Genomic DNA, 23,169 nt, shown 5'->3' with positions numbered 1-23,169 from the left:
TGCTTCTTACCCGCCGTTGGCTGAGGCTGCCCGGGCTGGTCGGGGAGGGGCTGGGAGATTTAGCCGTATGTGGCGTGGACATCTGACTGGCGGGCGTCCCGTTCACTGGAGGCAGGAGAAGAAATGGAGCAAAGTGCATGAGAAGGCCACGTGGGGTGGGACAACATGGCGGCGCTTCATGTCTATAACAGCGTCACTCACACACTTCCTGTTTGCATCATCATTATCATCATCATCATCATCATCACGCTCCACCACCACATGTCCTCTGAGGTGGCCCTTTGACCCCCAGCAGCGTGACCTCATTAAACATGCTGCAGCTTTAATTAAAGCCAAGCACCGTCTGTCTCGCAGGACAAACAAAACACACTCTTGGCTGTCGCTCTCCAAGAAAAACTCACGATTGGTCCAAGCAAGCAAGCACCATCACTGCTTCTATACCCTCGTGGATCACTTCATTAGGCACACCTGCACTACTACTCATGGGAAATACTGCTATCATGTCAGTATCTTTATCTTTTAGAGTGCTATGTTGGTTCATATATAACAGGGGTGTTAAATGACCATTTTGAGGTCCCCGGGCCTTAAAAAAACTAGAAAAAAGACCACAAAGGCATAATTTAACAAGAAAAAGTTGATTGTTTTCCTTTAAATATATACAGTATATAATTTTTTATCGTCCGCATGGGTTGGTTTTAGAATTTTTACAAAACAAAAAATACCTAAATTGCCCACGATTTCTTCGATATTTCAGTAAAACCTTAGATGCCCCTGGTATAGTCAAATTATATTTATATTTCTATTTTGATGACCACATTTCATAACATGAGAAGGTCCAAATACTATTAGAAAAGTAAGAAACTCTCAGAATGAGATACAGGAGTGCACTTTTACACTTTTTTTTCCAACCAAAATGAAGAATTATTATCTTTGCAAAGGTAGAATTTTTGTATTGGAGCTCATAGATTGTGTAACGCAGCTGAGACAATCTCGATGTCACTTCCTGATGAAATAAGGTGCAATAATTGTCACAAAACTGTAAAGCAGAAGTAAAGCATGCATCTTCAGTTTGTGGATGGTTCTTTTATAAACCAACCAGACAAAAATGTGGATAAAAGTGGATAAAAATATTTTTTTTAATCACTTTTCACGCATTTTTTTGTCTCAGTTTTTGCATTTTTGTTCCACTGCACAGTGGCAACATGTACAATACCATGCATGTTAAGAGACGCATCATATGTATTATATGACTGTCAACACTATGCCTGCCTCACTATCAGTCTACGAAATGGAAATGTTGACATTTTTGTATTGGATCTCATAGATTGTGTAACACAGTTGAGGAAATCGTGATTTACTTCCTGACAAAATAATATGCAATAATTGTCACAAAAACTGTCAAAAAGTATGCATTATTATGCATGATTCATTTATTTTTATCTAAAAAATAAACATGACAAAAATGTGGATAAAATTGATTAAAACATGTAAAAATCACTTAGTTTTTTCCAAATTTTACATGTTTTTTTCCACTGCACACTGACGACATGCACAATACCATGCATGTTAATAGACAAGCCATTTTTATTATACGATTAGCAACACTATGCCTCCCTCTCTATCAGACTATGAAATGTAAATGTTGAAATTGTTCCTTCGCAGTGGCATACAGCGAGCGTTCCTTGCATGTAAATGTTTATTCCTCACACAACTTTGTGCATAATTCAGCAGCAGAGCTCACAGAAGACAAAAATAGACGTTACACAACAGCACAACATGTATGCACACCACACAAGGCAGTTTCATCATTATTACTACCATGATTCTATGACACACTAGAAGAGGCTGCCTCTGCTTAAGACATCTCCATTGATGAAAGCCAGCATCCACACACACACACACACACACACACACACACACACACACACACAATTACACAACACGTCTGACTGACTCCATCCTCCAAATGGGTACAGTTTAGCATTAAAAGCCTCAGTGACCCTCACGCATGATGAACAGCACACATGATGAAGAACACATATGATGATGAGGATGCCAATCCCGCTCCCCTACCTTCCTCCCCCAGCATGATGAAGAGCACAGTGTGGGTCCAAAAGCAGCGCTGAGGAAGAAGAGCAGCTCCTCGTCTGCTAAAGTGTTGAATGGGAAGACAAGGGCTGAGCTGTACTACACTGACGCGCAGAGGCGGGAGCGAGGCTTGCGCACGCGGTGACGCGCGCGCTGGGCCGGAGGGGGGAACGGGAGACAAAAGGGAGGGGTGGGTTTGTATGTGTGTATGCGATACTGGATCCATCATCTACAACAGTGGTTCTCAACCTTTTTCAGCTGAGCATTTTTGGTAGAAAAAAAGGACTGTTGTCACTACTGTTTGAAACATTTAGAAATAAAAATACATGTAAAATTATGAATAAAGTTCCGTACACATAAAATAACTATGAATTGTGTCCTCTTTTGTATAAAGAGGTGTTCTTAAAAATACAAAGTCATCCATAAACTTTATTTAATTTTGTTTTTCTAGATTATTTTTCTTTTATAGAGTATATTTGTAAAGGGCTAAACTTCCAATATATGTGTTTTTTTATCGTAAGTATACCCAGGCGTACTAGTACACCCATTATTAATTATTATTAATTATCATTCATTATTAGGACTGTCAAAGTTAATCCATCCATTAATCCAATCCATTCATTAACAGCGCGTTACTTAGTACATGTCTGTTTTGCAGGTTAGCTCCGAGCTAATGGTGCAGCAGAGTTAACAGCTGCTTGCTGAACCCGTATTATGGCGAAACGAACGGGAACTGCCACATCCACTCACCAAGCTAAAGTAAAAAAAAAAGGTCTTATAAGGTGGACTGGCTGTCGGCATATGTGGGAACAGAAGAACAAGAGTTGAGTTTTTCTTTTTCGAATGAGAAAGGACTGCTCTGAGACAGTTTTCTTTAACCGTTCCATTGAGGAACATCGAGGGAACCAACCATGTAACCACCACGCAACGTTCAAAAAACTTAACAAAAGCTTTACATACCAACAACATGCTCAAAATCCAACCTAAAAAAAAGTTTCTGCAACAAAAATGCTAAGTTTTCAAAACAGTTTCATAACAAAACTGGCTCACTGGGATGTGGTACTGGGCCCTGCTTTTATTTTGATGGCCGAACTTGATGACCGAAGACAGGAAGTGTTACGCCGAGTTTGCCCCAGTGACATTACATCATAACACACTTTACATCACCATCTAATGACAGCTACGGCTTTACAAAGAATGCTCACTTTTGACTAAGCCCCCCTTCCCCAGAAAATACCAATAATAAAAATAAAACATTCATTATACAGACGAACCTCAGTTAGCGTCTGCCCCAGTTAGCGTGCTTTTTGATGTAGGTCAAAAATTGACGCCGCAATTTTGCCTCGGTTTGCGTGCATTCTCTGGTTAGTGTACAATATCTGGACTCCGTGGAGGAAGTGGGGGAGAGAAGGATGTTGGCTAAGCTGACATCCATCATGGACAACACCTCTCACCCCCTACATGACACTGTGCGTTCCCTTAGCAGCTCCTTAGCAGACTGTTACACCCACGGTGTAAGAAGGAGAGGTTCCGCAGGTCCTTCATACTGACCGCTGTCAGGCTCTACAACACCTGCGCCACCTGAACCATGTGTCACTATGTATTCTTTACTTGCGTATCTTGCTTGCTGCTGTAACAAGTGAATTTCCCTGCTGTGGGATTAATAAAGTACAATACAATACATACATACAATATGACGCACGTCTTGTCCTGCTTTTAATACAACGCGTGAGTCCTGTGTTTTTAAAGGGTCCATGACTTGATTCATCAACTTTGCTTAAGTATATTATATATTGTTTGTAATTATGTTTTACGTTGTTCCATTTCTTGAAAGCAGGCGATAAATTTGCAAAAATGACATTTGTAGGTCATGCCACCAGTCATGACAAACTAGTTCTAACTGCTCAGCGGCATTTCCGGATGTGACGTAATGAGGGTAATACCGCTCAGCTAAAGAACGGTAAACAAACGCTTCTCTGAGGTAGGTCGTCGACTTGGTTCAGTATATTTTTCATCAAAATAGTAGTCATGCCAAAATGTCGTGGTGCTGCTGGATGTTCACAGTACCCGACTGATACTGTAAATTAGTTTTATTTCCCAAAAGACAAAGGTTTAAAACAACAATGGACGAAGCAAGTGCAGAGAACGAGAGACAGATGGACGCCCACCTCGAGTTTTGACCTTGGCAAATGATCGTTTCATTGACGACTGCCTCGAAGGAACGCCTTTACAAGAAGTATTTGGCCTGAAAGTATGGTATAAACGCATTTTGAAAAAGGATGCTATTCCACTGGCAGACGGTAAAAAACAGCAAAACAACAAAGGCTGACCACTGTGTCAAAGTTGACACAGAAAGAGTGAGTCATGTCTTTTTTACATAATGTCTTCTAAAGACCATTCCCTGATAGTGACAAGGCTGCATAGCATTATACATGTTATATAAACATCTTCTGACAGCAATATGTTTTGCCCGTCTATAATGACATCATGATTACATTGTGTAGTCATTTCTTTGTGACGTCTCGTGCTCCAGGTTGTTGTTGTTACTCATTAGAGCTCTTATAGGAGCTATGTGGCTCACTGCTGTTGTTGTTGACTCTTCGCATCAATCTGGGACAAGCTGTACTGAGAGGTGGGGATGGGGCGGGGGGTGAAATGTGTGGAATAAAAAACAAACTCCTCTGAGACAAAACAGAGGTTTCACGAGAACTAATAATAAAAAAAACACAGCTGGGTCAAACAGCGACTCTATTAATTATTTGTTATGTTGCTAACAACCTTTGCTGAGACAAAGCAGTCGACAACAATCCCGGAACATGATGATGATGGTGATGATGAAGGTGACTGGCGCAAGCTGTGCCAGAGGAGGTGCAGCGGCATGGTCTGACTCAGGGTTCTAAGCGAGGAACGCGTCACTGTGCTTCACCGCCGGCCGATTTGTATCAGGAAGTGATTGACTAATATGGACCCACACTGGACACGGCCATATATGTGTGCCCTGTGGATACATGTTGCCATGGTAACACACGCATGTCTTTCTCCGTCTGCTGTTGTCTCACACACACCAGAAAAGACCTCATCCCTGCATTTTACTGCCAAAATGTCCACACAATAAAAGGTGAGTATAAAAACATTTCAGCAAACATTTGATTCCATCTTGTCAAAGGGCAACACTACAGAAAGTAAAGTGGATATACTTTAGAGTAGTCAATGTACAGCTTGTTTAGCAGTACTGATTGAGAGTCAGCACACAGCCATTATTGTCTAAAAAGCTGGCATGTGATGGTCGCATCAAGGTTGGGGGCTGCATTTAGTGTGACCACTATTCAGCACTGCCTTAACCCTCTTGGGCATGGAATCGATCAGAGGTGACCATTTTGTATCCTCTTCCACATCCACCAGGATTTTACACAACTTTCGGTTGACCAAAACTACCATGTGGCCCAGTTTCTGCTTCATAATGTCACAGCACATGTTGGAATTCATCTTTCTCCTCAATGAACCGTAGCTTCCCAGCGCTGGCAGCACTCGTGCACACCACTACCACCGTGCTAGACTGTAGACAAGACACAATCATCTTGCTACACACTTGTGTTGCCAGCTATTTAGACACCATGGCTGTGTGTTGACTCATTATCAGTGGCTAGTAAATCGATACTGCTATCAAGCTGTACACTGACTACTCTGGAGTATATGCATTTATACAGTATTGTCCCTTGATAAAATATATTGGAATAAACGTGCTTGCTGAAATGTGAGGGTTGTACTCACTTTAGTGAGATTACTGGAAGGCCCTGCCAGTCTTCTTCCACAAGTACAGAAATACCAGAACACACACACACACACACACACACACACACACACACACACACACACACACACTCACATCCTCATTAGCCTGCCTCAGTCAGCCAGATCAGATCAGATGGTGTTATGACTCACTCTCATAACCTTCTTCCCCAAAAGTTTTCACACCGTCAACTCGTCTCACCTTTCCAAGGCAAAGCATATGGTGCATCACACCCACGGTCGTCCAAAACCAATCCCGCTTGCCGCCATACGACCCAGACAGAATTAGACAGCGAGGACCGAAAGTCGAGTGGCTGGACAAGGCGTTTGTCTCTCTCTCTCACACACACATACACACACACACACACACACACACACAGAACAGTGCTCACTCAATCTGTGTCATCATGAAGAGAACAATTTGTTAAAGCTGCCACTTTTGTGTCCCTCATGCTGCAATTTAGCTAATCTAGTCCACTGCCTTTTCCCAGCATCCAGACTGTAAAAGTGTCAATGCTTAAAGAACAAACTACCCTAAAGCTATCAATGATACTTTTTATGTCAGAGTGTTTCCAGGTGAAGAAGAGCAGCTGCAGGATTGAGTCAGCCTCTCATCTTCACTGCCGCAACCCTTTTCTTCTTCTTCTTTTTTTGTGCCTTTTCTTGGTGTCCCTCAGGACATCGTTATCATTTGAATATATATTATGTATGCTACACACTGCATCACAGCAAGGACGTGCTGGATGACAAATAAGTGTGTTAAGACATTCAACATGAAACACAAGGGCATTGCTCATGCCATTATTGTTTCCAGTAATAGGCAATGTAATGAATTACTCTTTCAAATGTGGCCGACAGTGACATGTAGCGCTGACATCTATATCAACAACCTGAATGGGGTTGCAGTCGCCAATGTTCACTACGACTACAAAGGAAGCTAAGTTGCTAGTCAACGAGAGTTGTGGTTGCTCACTCTCAGGCAAACATTTCCCTGGTAATTCCAGGGTAATTCCATTGGTAATTCAATTATTTTGGGGGAAAGTAATGAGTAACTGCACCGCACGGTGGTCTAGTGGTTAGCATGTTGGCCACACAGTCACAGTCTGGAGATCGGGAAGACCTGGGTTCGATTCTCCCTTGGGGCATTTCTGTGTGGAGTTTGCATGTTCTCCCCGTGCGTGCGTGGGTTTTCTCCGGGTACTCTGGTTTCCTCCCACATTCCAAAAACATGCATGTTAGGTTCATTGGAGACTCTAAATTGTCCATAGGTGTGAATGGTTGTTTGTCTATATGAGTCCAGGGTGTACCCCGCCTGTTGCCTGAAGTCAGCTGGTATAGGCTCCAGCACACCCCCGCGACCCTTCTAATTTCACCTTCTTTCACCTGACCCCTGTGCTTGACCCCAATGGCTTTGCATTGGGATCAAATCCTTATTTCCCTCAAACAAATAATAAATGTATTATAAAAAATTAATGTAGAACTTTTTTGAATGTCATTTTTTTCTGTATTTCTGTCTTAAGTTTGTAAAGAGGTAAATTTACTAAATCAGCAGGGGTTCAAATTCCATCAAATGTTTCCTCGAGATCAAAATGTTAAGGCCAGTTGAAAAATAGCAATCATTTTGCACTGCTGAATTTTAAGGGGCTCTAAGTCAAGCTTCAAAATGCAAAAAGAAGAAATGGGAGTGAGACAAAACAAAATGTGAGTACGCGATTTATTGCAAACTAGAATTCAAGTGAAATAGGCTGTTCATCGGTTTATTCAATGTCATTTTCTGTCAGGTATTCACACTGTCAGGATCTCTTGATGGCAAAGGCAAAAAAGCTTTCACTCTTTGAACGCGGTCAGATTGTTGAGCTGCATAAGCAAGGCCGCAGTAGAGGTTGGACGCAGTAAGACAGTCATTTGAAACTTCTTCAAAGATCCTGAAGGTTATGAAACAAAAAAGTCAAGTGCTGGACCCAAAAAAATGTCACCGACCCTGAGCCGGAGGATCTGCCTAGCTGTCTGTCAAGACACGGGACCATCCTCGACCGAAATTAAGGTTATTATTGGTGCATAGTGCAGTCCAATAACCATCAGACGGCATCTGGGAGAGAAGGCTTTTCAGAACACCAAACATCTTCAAAGGCCTCGTCTCCTTCAACGGCACAAAACTGCCTGTTAGGAATTTTCAGGAGAGAACCAAACATGGGAAATTGAAAGGTGGAAGAAAGTTTTATTCTCTGAGATGTTTTCCACATGGTACAGGGGAGGGGGCGCCATCATGATATGGGATGCTTTTTCTGTCAACACAACAATGGAGCTTCAGGTTGTGCAGGGGCGTCAAACGGCAGATGGCCATGTGAAGATGTTGCACGGGGCATCCCTCATGACTGAAGTCCCTCGTCTGTGTGGTAATGACTGGCTTTTTCAACAGGACAGCGTTGCAGTTCACAATACCCGCCTGACAAAGGACTTCTTCCAGAGGAATAACCTCACTCTTTTGGACCATCCTGCATGTTCCCCTGATCTAAATCCAACTGAGAACATTTGGGGATGGATGGTAAGGGAAGTTAACAAAAATGAACATGAGTTCCAGACATCGGATGCCCTCCAGGAAGCCATCTTCACCACCTGAAGCAACATTCCCACTAGCCTCCAGGAAACACTGGCATCAAGCATGCCCAAACCAATTTTTCAGGTGATAAACAAGAAAGGCGCAGCTACTCATCGCTGAGCCTTTTTTGAACATTTTATTTCTTTTTTTTGGGAGGGGGGGGCGTTGTTTTTTTTAGCTATGGTCTTCAACTTTTGATCAGCTGATGAACAGCCTATTTCACTTTGATTTTTGTAATAAATTGCTTAGTCCAAAACAAAAAAAAAAACTGCCTCACTCCCATTTCTTGTTTTTTGAAGAAATCGAAATTATTTTGAAGCTCTGCTTAGAACCTTCTTAAGATCCAACAGTGCAAAATGTAAATTCTTGCAATTTTTCAACTGGTTTCCAAATTTTCATCGGGAGTGTATGGAAAATATCTGGAACACGACTTCTTAGAGTCTTTCACTACATTCTTCTTCTTCTTCTTTCTTTCCAGCCACTCAACAACAAAAAAATCACCTTAAATCAAACATAGTATTATTATTATTGCGTACTATTGTTATGTTATGTACTATTATTATGTATTATCAAGTGTATTATTATTTATTTATATTGTTATTATTTCAAATGCCATTTATTTTATTATTTTATTACCTCATCAACACCAAGGTGCCACAGTAGGCGCTGCACATATAAATATAACCATGTTGTGTGAAGATGACGTCAATGCAGGTCATACAGTGTTGCCACGACGACCGGCTAATCTGACACTGATATCATATCAGGGTGGAAAATGTCATTTTCGCACCAAATGTGAGTCAAAGCCAAAATTATATGGAAGTGTGAATCCCTGACACAACCCAATATCCTATTCATTTTCTTACCGGATGCGGGGGACTTGCTGCGTCGGGTCTGGATTAAAGTCCTGGGAGAGCCTCGGATCACAGCGGAGGACATCTTGCCGTAGTTCATGGGCCTCACCATGCGACACTCTGCAATACCACAGGACACACTTTAGCATGTTAGCATGTTAGCAGTCTTTTAGGATTTAACATTTAGACTGATTTGACCTTTGACCTTGCACGCTGCTAATGCAGATGTAATTGCTTTATTTGCTGCGTCCTTCGGGGAGCGTCGGCGGTGACTCACCGACGCGTGACATTTAACAAACAAACACGTCTGATTAATGAGCCGCGTGGCGCTTGCCGCCTGCCTGCTTCATCCCCCAAAACTTTGCTGCTCTCCCGCTCATTAACTCTGCCTCATTACGGCTCGTTATCGCAGCGACTGGGGCGAGCGTGCACGGGGAGCGTGTTTATTAGGGACGGGCAAATGTTCTACGGAATAAATGTAATAGTCCTACAAAATGGCCGACTCATGCAGGTTACATCCGGTCATCAGTCACTGTATTACGTACACAAAATCATGAAATTCTGCCTTTAGAAAGATAATGATGCTCACTTTTGATTGGCATACACAATAATAAACATGTTAATGTGGGCAGTGCTGCCACCTGGAAGACTGGAGTGGAACAGCAGTGTGTTAGCATGTTAGCCTAAGGGTCTAATAGTGCTCAAATCTACTCAGTGATCCAACCACGATGACTACATTAAAAAAAAAACCCTCCTACTGACATACGTGTGGGAGGTTCACATGCATGTCGTGTGACTAAAGCGCAATGTCGAGTGCAAACGTGATGACGACGTGCTAGCTCTGAGGCACAGGTGCTAATGATCATGCTGCTGACGGGCGGCCAAGTCGTCTGCAGCTTTGTGTGGTCAAAGGAAGCTTTTTTCCCCCCAAATCCAGCTACCCATTGTTTGTGCAGCAGCACTGCATTGCAACAGTGCAATAACTGAACAATACTAGAAATGTCAATTCTCAGCTAAATGAACACGGTAATATTAGCGGGACGCTCTCAGCATTCACACAAAAATAACATTCAATGACTCACCACACCATTAGCTTTATATCAATATTGTCAACATGCTGATGTCACCTTGTCTCTATCTCGAGGATAAATACCTACATAGGTAATACACTACGCAGATAATAGCTGTGAGGAAGACATTAGAGGAATGTGGTGGAAATACAAAATGAGCCAGCGAGCATCTGCTTTAGTGGCAGACGGAGGAGAAAGAAGAGAGGGTGAGAATGCAAACGAGGCAGACAGCAACACACGAAGGCTAGCCGGTGTCCTCGCATGACCGCGGGGGGGATGTTGGAATGCTGTTCAGACAGGCATAGCGAGGGAGGAGCGACTGGACAGCGAGACGATGTGAAGGAAATGAGTTTGTTTCTCTCAGAGTAGATGCTGCTCTGCAACAGGGGCGTCCAACGTCCGGCCCTAGGGTTGGCATTTTTGTTGGCCCACGGCACATTTTTTAAAAATAACACCTTTGGTGTGTTTTGCCATGAGTTATTTCTTGAATTCAATAGTGCCTCTCACACTTTTCTTTTGATTATGGCTGCAAAATAAGCAAGAATGGAAGCCCAAGAAAATTGCAAGAGAAAAACGGAACTTGAATTCAAGTGTTGATGTCGCTTGCAGATTGTGTCTTTCAATTTGTGTCAGTCACATCTTCAGTGAAGATAAAAGTAACCTTAAATGTTCATTTATCCCTTTTCATTCAAAAAAAAACAAACAGAATTGTTTTATGTATGCAAAACTATCATTATAAAACTATAAAAACTTGTGTGTCAACTTGTGGTATAACTGTGTTAGCTAGCGAAAAACTACAGAGTCAACTGCAGATGACATCATAGACAGGCGACGGAGCTGACTTCCTGTTTCCATGTCGTAGCAAGCTAAGGACGTTTTGCGATAAAAAATACATTAAGAACACAGTTGGACTCGTGTGGTGTATTAATAACATGAGAAGACGCATGCTATATTGTATGCTAACCGGATAATGTAAGCAAACCGATGAAAAATGTTGCTGGAAATTTTCAACGTTAACTGAAAAACACGCTAACCTGGGCTGTGTTTTGATCTTTGCATTACAGTGAGAGCTGTTCGTAAAATGTTGACAAAGTATCAACAACAGCTCTCAGTCACAGCAGACAAAAACAACAAGAAAGCCTCACCGGTCTCATCCAGCATCAAGTCGTCTTGGTAGCGCAGCTTTTCGGGTCCGCATGCCACAAAAACGTCCTCATCGCCGAAAAAGTCCTGCAGGCACGTCACCTGGAAACAAAGACACAACAACGAAATTAGCGCATGTTTCACGCCGTCAGACAAACACAAACACAAAACCGGGTGTTTGATTCTATCTACAAAAATATGCCGTGGGCCGATAAAAAAAAATCAGCTGCGGGCTGCAAAGGGCCCCCGGGGCCACACTTTGGACACACCTGATTTAACAACTGTACGGCATAGTATTGGGTAGCCCTAGTGATGTAATGATACACGTTTTTTGCCTTTTATGGCAGAGAGCATGACTTAAATTCCCGACCAGGGTTGTGTCAGGAAGGGCATCCGGTGTAAAAACCCATTCATTGACTCACTATCAACAAAACTCACTGTAAAAAAAAAAAAGATATTATTTTGAGAGCTATGCCTGATATTTGGACCCTCGCATGCATCTGAAAATGGGGTCCGCATAATATTAGAAACCGATTTCTGTTGCAAACCACTGCTGGCCTCTGCTGGCATTTTGGAATCTGTAGAAAGAGTCAAGTGAGGTAACACTCAGTAAAGTGAGCAGGGCGTGAAGAGTACAGTTGCCATGGTGATCACACCCTCTAGGCACTGGTTGCTTGACACACACACACACACACACACACACACACACACGCACGATCAATATGTCAGAAGAGGAGTGCAGTAAAAGTGAGAAGAAGCAAACAAGGTGAAGGAGAGAGCAGCACGTCTATTCCTGACTGCATCGTCTTCCGCCTGCCGGCGCCAAACACAACGCTTTGATGTCGGCGCCGTTACACAACATACATATACTGCTGAAACAAGGACACTGTGCACTCACAAGTATTGGGACAGCCACAGGAAGTGAAAAGTGAAGAGGATGTGGAGTCTTTGCAGCTTTAACAGCTTCCGCTCTTCCGGGAAGACCTTCTCCAACACTTTAGAGCAGGGGTGTCCAAAATGTTTCCACCGAGCGCCGCATACTGAAAATCAAAGGACGGGGGACCACTTTGATATTTTTAAGTATTTTTTAATTTAGTAAAAAGGCAAAAAAAAGTTCTATTCATTTAAAGCTTTGTTTATTATTATTAGTTAAGTCATCCCTCATTGTCCCTCCTTTTTCAGAAATAAATTAATTAATAAATGACTGCTATTTCATGGTACACTATGGTCTATTATTAGTCAAAACATACTGTAATGCAAGTGATATGTAGTATTCTGGCCACCAGGCAGCAGTAATGTTACACGGATGAACATCCATCCTCATTACATTACCTGACCTTGCACTCCATGTAGCCAGCCATGGATGCAGAGTGAACAAAGGTTCTCCTCCCATTCCATATGGAAGTGGTAAGTTTGTGGCTTCTTCTTCCTTACTCTGTTTGAAACCCTTTCTTAAGTTTAGAGGAAACAAATTCGAGGCTAACTGGTTAGCTCGCTAGCTTGTTAGCTCACTAGCTTGCTAGCTAGCGGCCATCTAGAGTTCCTGTAGCATAATACAGGAGCCGTGCGAGCCAGTGTAAACAATGAATAATAGAAGCGTAATGATGACTATAGGGGTGCTATTTCCTGGTTATTTCATGTCTACAGGGCTCTAATAATGTTTTTAAAAAATTATTTAGAAACTCATAAACAGGTTTTCTTTGCTCTAACTATGAAAATATTCCTTTTATTATCATTGAATGCTATATCGCGGAAATGCATTGATGGAACCAACTAACCGCTTTTGAAGAGGGACGACCGTATCAACATTTCAGCTTCTTCGCTTTACATTTTGACTTTTTTCTTGATGTTTCCTATTTTTGCTGGATTTTTTGGGTTAAATTTTACTTACACAAGGCAGGCCAATAAAAACCAAGCTGCGCACCACAAATGGCCTCTGGGTCGCACTTTGGACACCCCTGCTTTAGATTGTGTCTGTGGGGAACTTTGGTCCAATAGTGAGTCCTTTTCCAATATGTTCCTATGAAGTTGGAAGCATGCAATTGTCCAAAATGTCTTCCTAATAATGAAGAATTGGTGTATTTCTTACTATAACAAACAGCATGAGTCATCGTCCACAGCAGAAGGAGAGTGTTTGATGTCTTTCCATGAATAAAAACGGAGACATCGTCTTATACAACACATGATTATTCAAACATGGATATTCCTCAGTGCCAGCGAGACACTAAAAAGTCTCCCTTTCCCTTTTTCTTATCCTTTGTTTGTTGTTCTGATTACATGTCCATCACGCATACTGTATATAGTAAAGCACACCTGCTGCTCTGTTTAGACATGATGCCACTGCTCACATTCAGCAACTGTCATGGCTGCTGCAGTCCAAAGTGAGAGCTCTACACGGCCACAAGGGGGCAGTGTTTGATCATGCTGAGACATTCAAGCAGCCTTGCCTCTACAGCAAAGGAACAACAGTATCTAAAATGTTTAAATGAAATTAAAAAAAATAAATATTAAGGAACTTTACAGTATATATGTGTATATCAGGGCATGGCCATGTGATTGTGTGTACTTTTGAAATGTTGAAATGTTTTGAAGTTATTGGTGTGGGTCCCTCCACGTATGCTTGCTTCTGATTATAAAATAAACAAAAAAGGGAAAAGCCGGTCTACACGCAGAAAGTCTTTGAAGTAATTTTTGTCCTCATTACCATATGAATAATGAAGTAGTTTTTAGGTATAATGACCTCTGGTGGGTCACCAGAAGCTGCTGAGGACAAATTGACCACGCTAACAATGCTGTCCGCTATCTCTAGCTTCCATCTTGTCTATTCCATAGCTGAGTGGGAGTATATCTGGACTTTAAGAGCTAAATGTAGTGCGCGGGGGCACATGCGGGTCTACGGAACACACAAGTGCTCAATTTTGTAATGGTTCGTTGCAAAGAGGAAGTCAGCAAGAGCTTCTGCTACTGCAGTGGACTGACAGAGGTTACAGCGAGGACACAGTGAGGACGCAGCCAGGTCACCGAAGCCCCGCCCACAGGAAGAGCTCCATCTGGAGACAAAAGGCTTAACTCTGAGGAGCTAGCCATGGTGCTGAATGCACATTGGTACTTGACTATTCTGTTGTTCTGCCTCTTCAGAAAAAAATATGGAATTTGAAAGCATGGAATTGTTCAAAATCGTACGTTATAAGACATAAAGAGCCAAAAGGAATTCCCCTTTATTCGCTTAGGAAATGAATTGATTCATCCTCTCAACAGACAGGGAGACGCTGGTAATGAGAAGGCACATCGATGGCGTCAGAGTTCCAGAGTTCACCGAAACTCACCGCAGCTGATTGCATAACACGCTTATGTAACGACTGCTGCTTCTACAATGTTCTTCTGCTGCGCTCGTGTGATGATCATCATCTGCATTGGCCCTCAACAGGACTAACGTGAAGCAAATGAGACATGAATCAGTGGCATTGGGTCCCACAATGCATTGTGTTGTCCTCGGGCTGCCCCCGCCCATCCCAGACGTCTCCTCCTTATGTTCACTTCGTCTTGACCTCCTTTGTTTTGATCCTTCAAGCTGTCTGTACACAGGTCACAACATTAGGCATTGGGGCCCTCAACTGTTGTGAACAACCTGGCCCCACCCCCGTTCCACCTCACTGACCTCTGATCCCTCACATCGCAAGGTTCCACAGACTCAAACAGCTCAGTTGGGAGAGCGTTAGACTGAAGATCTAAAGGTCCCTCGTTGGATCCAGGGTTTAGGGACATGACACAGGCTGTTCTTTTATGGGTGTTAGCCTCAATAAACAATAAAAAGTTTAAAAGAGACTTCCCCTCTGAATGTGTCAATCAAATCCGCATATTTGTGATCTTAAGTGTTTCTAATAAAGCGGCGGGTGAGGTTATACACATTAGAATGACGATCCTGGATGGCTGGGTTGACATAAAAATAAATCGACCTGGTCTTTGGTCATCAAATCTATCACTTCTCTGGTAGGGAAGGAGCCTGAGCTTGTGTGAGAGGTTGAGACATTCCGACCAGAGATAGTTGGACTCACCTCAACACACAGTTTGGGTTCTGGACCCAAACTCCTCGAGAGGGGCAGGACCTTCTTCTACTCTGGACTTGCCGCTGGGGAAAGGCAGCTAGCTGGTGTGGGCTTATTAATAGCCCCGTCCTTGTGTTGGAGTCATCCCACAGTGAACGAGAGGGTCACTTCCCTACACATCCTAGAAGCAAAAGGATCTTGACTATTGTTTGTGCATACGCACCTAACGGCAGCTCAGAGTACCTGACCTTCTCGGAGTCCATCAGAGGGGTGCAGAAGGGTTGAAGAAGTTAAAATAGTTGCTGTTTTTTAAATTTATATTAAACTCGTATAGGTACTTGTCTTGTATATTTCCTAGCTCCCTTTTGAGTGCTAAGTTGATGTGTGATGATTTTAGCCTTCTATCTAAGATGACACCGTACTCAGACTGTTACATTGAGTAATGACATCCTGCAATTTCGGATGGGTTGATAAGCTCGTTGTGAGTTTTCTCATAGGTCACGATTGGCTTCTGTCAAATAAAGAGATGCCTGGTCCTCATGGGCTTGTGCGTGCAGCAACATGTCTTTTTATGACGTGGACATGTGCGGCTTATAGTCCGGTTCGGCTTATATATGTACAAATATGTTTTTCTCTCTAAATTGAAAGAAATTACGCTACGTCTCACAGCTGGCCTGGGAATACCTCGATGCTCCCTTGGTGGAACTGTAAGAGGTGGCCGGAACTGAGAACTTCCTTACTGGGACTGCTGCCCCAACGACCTGGGCCCGGATAACGGAAGAAAATAGACGGATGGATGGACTTTTATTGCAAATGTCGATCTGAAACCGGAGGAGAACGTCATCGTCAAGCTAACAGGAGTTTATGGATAGGTAAGCGAGCCATGTGTCAAAAATATACTTTTTTTTTTGGCGTATCAATTACATTTTGTTCGCATTCACTGGTGGTACTGAAACGTAACCACCGCAATAATCCACTGTAAACAGTGTCTGCTGTGTCATTCTACATCACTTCCTGTTGTTATCAAAGCTCAACAATCAGATGCAGACACCTAACAAACTAAATAGTTAATAGAAAATAACACAATGTTGCTGCACCAGAACAAACGTGCATCACACACACGCACACACGCACACACGCACACACACCCACCCTGTGCTGAGTAACAATGACTCAGCAGAACAGAAGGAGCCAACATACTTTGTCCTCATCTTGAGGACAAAATAAGTTCAGTCATCAACACACAACAATCAATCAAACCTTCACAACAAAAACAGACTAATAATTTTCCTCTTTGCGATTCTTTATGATCCTGCATCCTGCACAGTCACTGCGGTGCTGGATGGGAGTGGTTGGGGGGAGGGGGGGCTGCCACCCAAGAGGCAGAAAACAATCACTGCAGCTTAACACCACACCATTAACAGCACTTTACTTCCTTTTAGACTTGTTTGGTACTTAATAAAGCTTACACGACGGCCACAGCTTGACCCTGGAACAGATTACTTCTATGTTCATTACTTCCTATGGGGAAAGTGGGTTCAGTAGCCACTAAGCAGCACACCACGAGCACCCATTAGTGACTCACGCAAACTTGAAGCAGCCCACCTCTGCTTTGTGACGTGTGCGTGTGTTTTCATGTGTGTGTTGTTGAGGTTGCATGCCTGTGTGTCACTCTGCATGTCTCAGTGTGCGTGATTGGAGGCTCAGTGCTGGCAGCTGGGGTCCAACATAGTGGTGTGTGTGCGTGTGCGTGTGTATGTGTATACGCAAACACAGCTTAACAGTATTAATAGTGCCGCCATGGCCGTACTCTAAGCCACTTACAGCTTGTCTACCTTCTTGATCAGAACCAGCTTGGACCTAGATGCTGTTGCTAGGAAACCAGATCAACTCCTGCCAGAAGCGACATACGACAACGACGCCAAATAAAGAGGAGGAGCTCGGTCCAGACGCGAGGAGGTTCAGAGGTAACTTGATATGTTGTTGCTCAGGTTACAAGTGGAAACATGACACCAGCAAGCCTCGGTGTGGCGCTAGTGAGCTCGCAGAGAGGAACCCGAGCAGGAGGGGGCAGTATCAGGTTCTGGTATAGGCCCCCGTTCACGAGATGTCATGTGCTGCTGGTTTACTGGTCACAACAATACAGTAGCTATGATGTTTAAATCACTAAACGTCTCCATTGTATTGTGTGATTGGCGATATCAGAACCTTATTCAGACAGTATTCAAGTAGGCCCATTTGACCTGGTACACAAAGCTTCCCATGTATGTATGTGTGTGTGTGTGTGTGTGCTCATTAAAGAGGTTAATGAACACAAAGCGATGCTCTCTCTCTCTCGCTCTCGCTCTCTCTGGACTTGTTGGTTCTGCTGGGACAAAAACGTCACCATCAACCCAGCCCAGAAACCTACTTCTGCCTAGGAGACTGACACACGTGCACGTACATGCACTGTCAAATGCCCCCCACAACCCACCCACACACCCACACAGCTTCACAGTAACCTAATCAGCGTGTGCACTCAGGTAATTAACTTCACACAGTGATGACATTCAATAAGTACATCATAAATATTCAATGTTAGCATCTTCCTGCTGTCGCACATCTAATATTTGAAGGTAACGATGACGACATACACCATGACACCCCTTGCACTGGCTGAGTCGACGTAAGCAGTTGTCGACATACCTGAAATGCCTCCCCAGGGGACAGAAATGTTTTCACGCCCCCCCTTGATTTGAAAAGCTATTGAGAAACTGATAATATCTATTTATTTATCTGTACCGTACAGACTGAACTTGAAACTAAAGCCAGGAAGATAAAACAAAATGGAGAGCTGTGAAACATACAAGCGTATTCACGAGTCAAACTGCATGCTGAGTAGGATAAATTTGTACATGTTGGCAGGTCTGCAGTAACACTGAAAGTACTCCCTGCCTCTCATGTCCCACCCCGACAGTTCACCGCGCCCCCCCCACGGGGACCGCCCCACTATTTGAGAAGCACTGCTGTATGGACAGGAGTATTGTGTTTGGTTGTCAGCTGTGATTCACGGGTTGGGCTATAGGGGGCAGTGGCGTTTTTATTTCACTATTTTGTTGAGACCAAATTATTACAATTAGTATGGCATTTTTTCTATAACTTGTCTTGCAGTATTTGTCTTATTTTGCACAGACAGTGTTTGCTTGTGAAATGCATCAGTAGAAGAATTCATTACGCGAGATGTGACCTGACATTAGTTTGTGGGAATAGCTGCTGCCAAAATCTGTATCGGTTGATATCAGTAGCAGAAACAAAGTGCTGGACAATACTGAACACTTGTAAGAAAGATGTCGAGATATCGAGCAGCTCTATTGAAGAAGAATGTCGCACTGTCCTCATGTGGCCTTTGGACTCACACAACCCGGCCTATCTCGTGGTCAGATATTCAAAATGAATAGACTTCCTGCTCACGTGCTGTGTAATCAACGTGGGGACTTACAGTGAGCTTTTCCTGGTCGTTGTAGTCGTTACCACACACATTCAGCACATTTCACTGAGGTTTAAGCTAATCTAGTCTTTGCCTCACTTATTGTGTTACATATTGTTTACATTCCACATGTTGTCCATCAAAACGGACAAAAAGAGGTCTGCTTTGAGCGCTGGTGAGCACTGGTTAGCGTGTTGTCATGCCCAGCGGCCCAATCGATAGTGTCTAAAAATAGCAGCGGCATAATAGCCTTACTTGCAAAAAGGAGGGGGAGGATAGGATGGGGGGGCGTGGAATGAGAGTGGCATTTCTTGTATAATCTCCAAGATAACGGTAACCCACGGCAACCACAGAGCCAGCAGGCGTCATGGAAAACTTTAAATCCCTTGTAGGAAGATTCTCAAAGGGATTGAAAATTATGTTTTTGTGACTTGTTGCAAGGATCTAACCATCAGATCACATCAGACCAGGAATCTGGACTAACTTCCCGCTGGGTTAATCACGGTGGATCATTAAATGGATTGCACGAGGTCAGGCAGGATGCGACGCTAGCGTCATCGCATAAAGGTTGACCAGCAGAGTTAGCACAGCGAGCATATTTTCCTAAATGATTATTCTCCATCCTCATAAACGCACATCAACAGGCTGACAAGTGCATGCCAAAGCAACAGGTGGCGCTATAACCCCTTGCTTTAAGTTCACATTAGCCAATCAGAAGCCTGAGGAAAGTCGTCAGCGGAGAAGACACAATGACAAGAATAATAACCGGAAGAAAAGGAGAATTGAACACAGAATGTGGACTTTCATTCTGACTAAAACAAAAGTAGCCAAATAAATGAAGTCGAAAACTGAGTTTTATTTTACTCTGACTGCATCTTTCCCGACATTCCCTCTTCAATGACCCGCATGCATGCATGTAAAGTATGTATGCCACAGCTGAGCAGGTGGGCGGATTTGAAGGGCCCGTGACTCATCACACCACGCAGCACTCCAGCGTGGGCGAGGACAACAACAACACACTCCATTCATAGATTCTTCTCATCGCTTTGCTGCCTCCCATCAACCTCTTTCTGCACTCTGCGTCACTTCCTTCTCTCTCACTCTGGGGTTTTCTTCATTCATAAACTAGAGAGAAGGATGCCATCTTTAGAACACAGACCAGGAAGTAGGTCTTTCTTTAGCACACTTAAGACCAAACTGCAGCATCTTAGCATGTGATTAACTTGATAGCCTCACAATATCAAGACAATTGTATTTCTATCACCACACACGAGCAAGCACTTTGGCGACAGAGGCAAGGAAAAACTCCCTCTGAGGAAGAAAACTTGCACTTGCGAGCGTTCCACAGAACCTCCTCACATACCGGAATATTTCACCGAGAAGCACACTTGACTATGAAATATTTTGTGAACATCACCAAAATAATTAATATTAACCACTTTTTGGCCTCCACACTACAGTGTATTGATTGGTGGACAGTGAATCCTCTAGTCTAGAATGAGAGGAAGACCAAAAAGAAAGATCTCCTCCGTTGTTGCTTACTCAGTTTTGACTAGACTGGACTAGACTGGACTGGACCACGTGGTTGGTTTGAAGTCAAAGCATGAAAAAGTATGGACTCACCAGTTTTCCCTCCAATGTGTAGATCTTTTTCACCACGCCAGAGTCCAGCTTGATGGCGTCCGTGATGTCGGTGAGCACCTGCTCGTAGGAGTGCGCCGTCTTCTTGTTGAGCAGCACCCTCACGGCCTTGCGGGGCTTCACACCGCTACGCACCACCGTCACCAGCTTGGGACGGACAAAGTCCTTGCTCTCACGGCTCTCTGGCACCCCCACCTTGGTGCTGCCCAGTGAGGGGGGCCCGCGGGCCACCGCCGCCGCCGCCTTGACATTGACCGACCAGTTGGGGTTGACGTTCTTGGTGTAGTCCACCTTCTTGTAGGCCTCGATGGAGCTGCACACGTAACTGTCGCCTACAGGGGGCGCCATGGGACAAAGGTTAACCTAATAATAATATTATGATCCACTCTCTTGTCTTTATTGCCTCCATGCTAACAGCTTGTTGCTCATCTCTAAGATGTAACAACAGCTTTATTTTCATTACTTTGCAGTACAAATACAAGTTGTAATACAGATTTTTGGGACCGGTGAGTCATTTCAAACACTTCACAGCAAACCAGCATGTAGCAGGAAGATCGTAGCACTAACTAATCATCCATTCCGATTGAAATGATGTCATCATTATACATCCATATACTCCCCACAGCCACTAAGGAGCATATTCGCGTGGTATCTGGGGATTGCTATGTGATGTTGTTAATGCTCATTTTCTCAATGTCCAAAAGTAACAAGAGTATTTCCAGCAAGACTTTTTAAAATTATTTTCAAAAGCATGTTCTACTATAAGGATGTTTAATTGTATTGCTATATTGTAATGTTATTTAATTGTGTTTGTATGTGGTCATGCTAATTGTGGTTCGCTTTAGCATCAGCAATCAAATATAGTTTCTTGCTCTGTAAAACAGATGCAAGTTGTACCTTCGAGCAGTTGATCAATACAGGTGATCCTCCTGGTTCCGTCCAGCGTGTAGATGGTTCTGACGCCCTGCGGCAGGTTGACGTTGTCGGACAAGGAGCGGGTCAGGTCGGCCAGCAGGGCGTCAAAGGTCCGGAAGCGGTCTGCGGAGATGGCGTAGACGATTCCATGGAAGTATCGGTCCCCGTTGCGGTAGAAACGCACCTTCTTGGCCCGCTTCTCGGCGCTCAGAGCCTTCAGGGTCCGAGTCCGGAAGAGACTGCAGTGCGCGCTGTGCGTTGGGCTCTGTACGCCGTTGACGCGCGCGTTGGAGCGGCCGTGTCGCTGACCTTTGTCCCGCTCGTCGAAGTGCTCCATGTCCGTGTCCATGCGGCCCACCAGGCTCACCAGAACCGCGATGCTGTCTGACGCGTACACGCACAAACACACGCACGCAGGTAGGAAGTTGGTGTCACCAAACAACAACAAGGGGAGCTAGGAGGTGCGCGTCGTGCACGCCTGCTCCCAGAATAGAGTCCTAATGACAGATTAAGTCCTCTAAGCCACGCTGACCGCCTGGACCAGCAGACACGGATGGAGAGACAGGCACCTATCAATAACTGCTGTTCAGCCCTGAAAAGTCACTATGCGGGCTGACACCATCCCATAATACTCCAACAACTGATCAATGATGAAAATGTCTTACCCACAGGAGAGATGAGCTCCTCGGTCACCTCCGGGATGGCTGATGCTTCACTTCCAGCCACCAAAGGAAAAGACTTTAAAGCCAGTAGTGTGTGTGTGTGTGTGTGTGTAATGATGGAAGAAGAAGCTGAGCACGAGAAGCTCTAAATCGCAGCTGCCTCTTCCTCCTCCTCCTCCTCCTCCTCTTCAGCCACGTCACTCGTGTCGTGATTCCCATTCAGCACCCCCACCCCCTTACAGTCATTAGGATGCAGGTCCGCATGTCTAGAACGTGATGAAGATGCTAGGATTGGGTGAGTTGGGGGTGGGGGCGACCGATACATGCATTCCTCACACAGACCCCTCCATAAAATAAGCAGGAGTACGTAAGAACGTAGTTATTATAGTATTTTTGTCCCACTCTTTAAAACTCCTACAGGTCTGTTCCTTCTAGTCTGTAATAACTATATCTATACAGTTCTACAGTCTATTAGTGCCATAGGTCTATAGCTTTACATTGACAGCTCACGCAACAGGTGCTGCTATATTGTCATGGCAACAGCCTCAAGGGCCTTCCTTGGTGGACTGGCTTTTTGGAAGAAAGTGAACTCCTACCCTAGCAACTTCACACTCGTATGCTCGCCTTTCGTCATTCGCTTTATGGCAAGCCCGATTGGGCAAAAAAACGTTGTAACAATAAAAACATAAAAATAAAAAAAATCCACAGTATATGTATCTATACAGCCCTAGATTTAGTCCCAGAGAAATATATTTCCAGTCCATAGTTCGACAGTTCTACAATCATATACTTATAGTCCTATAGTTCTGTATTGTAACCTATATTATTATATTTCTACAGCCTAAGAATTCATTCTATAACCATATATTTGTACAGTCCTCTGTCCTCCTACAGAA

General features: G+C 43.7%; 1 protein-coding gene across 4 annotated transcripts in view; it reads right to left on the bottom strand.

The window, feature by feature from the left end:
* The window catches only part of dclk1a (doublecortin-like kinase 1a), a 35,681-nt gene extending 13,224 nt beyond the window's left edge, over window positions 1-22,457 (bottom strand). Inside the window, exons 1-6 of one of the 4 annotated variants that reach the window (XM_054754576.1) lie at window positions 22,277-22,457; window positions 21,594-21,995; window positions 20,679-21,028; window positions 11,546-11,645; window positions 9,343-9,450; window positions 11-105 (exon numbers count right to left, since the gene is read on the bottom strand). In XM_054754576.1, the coding sequence (XP_054610551.1) occupies window positions 11-105; window positions 9,343-9,450; window positions 11,546-11,645; window positions 20,679-21,028; window positions 21,594-21,960 (1,020 nt within the window). In that variant the 5' untranslated portion in view covers window positions 21,961-21,995; window positions 22,277-22,457. The other 3 variants (XM_054754578.1, XM_054754580.1, XM_054754579.1) reach the window with 3 other exon arrangements.
* Between the last annotated feature and the right edge of the window lie 712 nt (window positions 22,458-23,169).

This window comes from Dunckerocampus dactyliophorus, chromosome 16 (assembly GCF_027744805.1).
Source record: "Dunckerocampus dactyliophorus isolate RoL2022-P2 chromosome 16, RoL_Ddac_1.1, whole genome shotgun sequence".
In the NCBI taxonomy this organism is placed as follows: Eukaryota; Metazoa; Chordata; class Actinopteri; order Syngnathiformes; family Syngnathidae; genus Dunckerocampus; species Dunckerocampus dactyliophorus.
The sequence above is the reverse complement of the archived record's forward strand: the minus strand, read 5'-3'. Positions and strand labels throughout refer to the sequence as shown.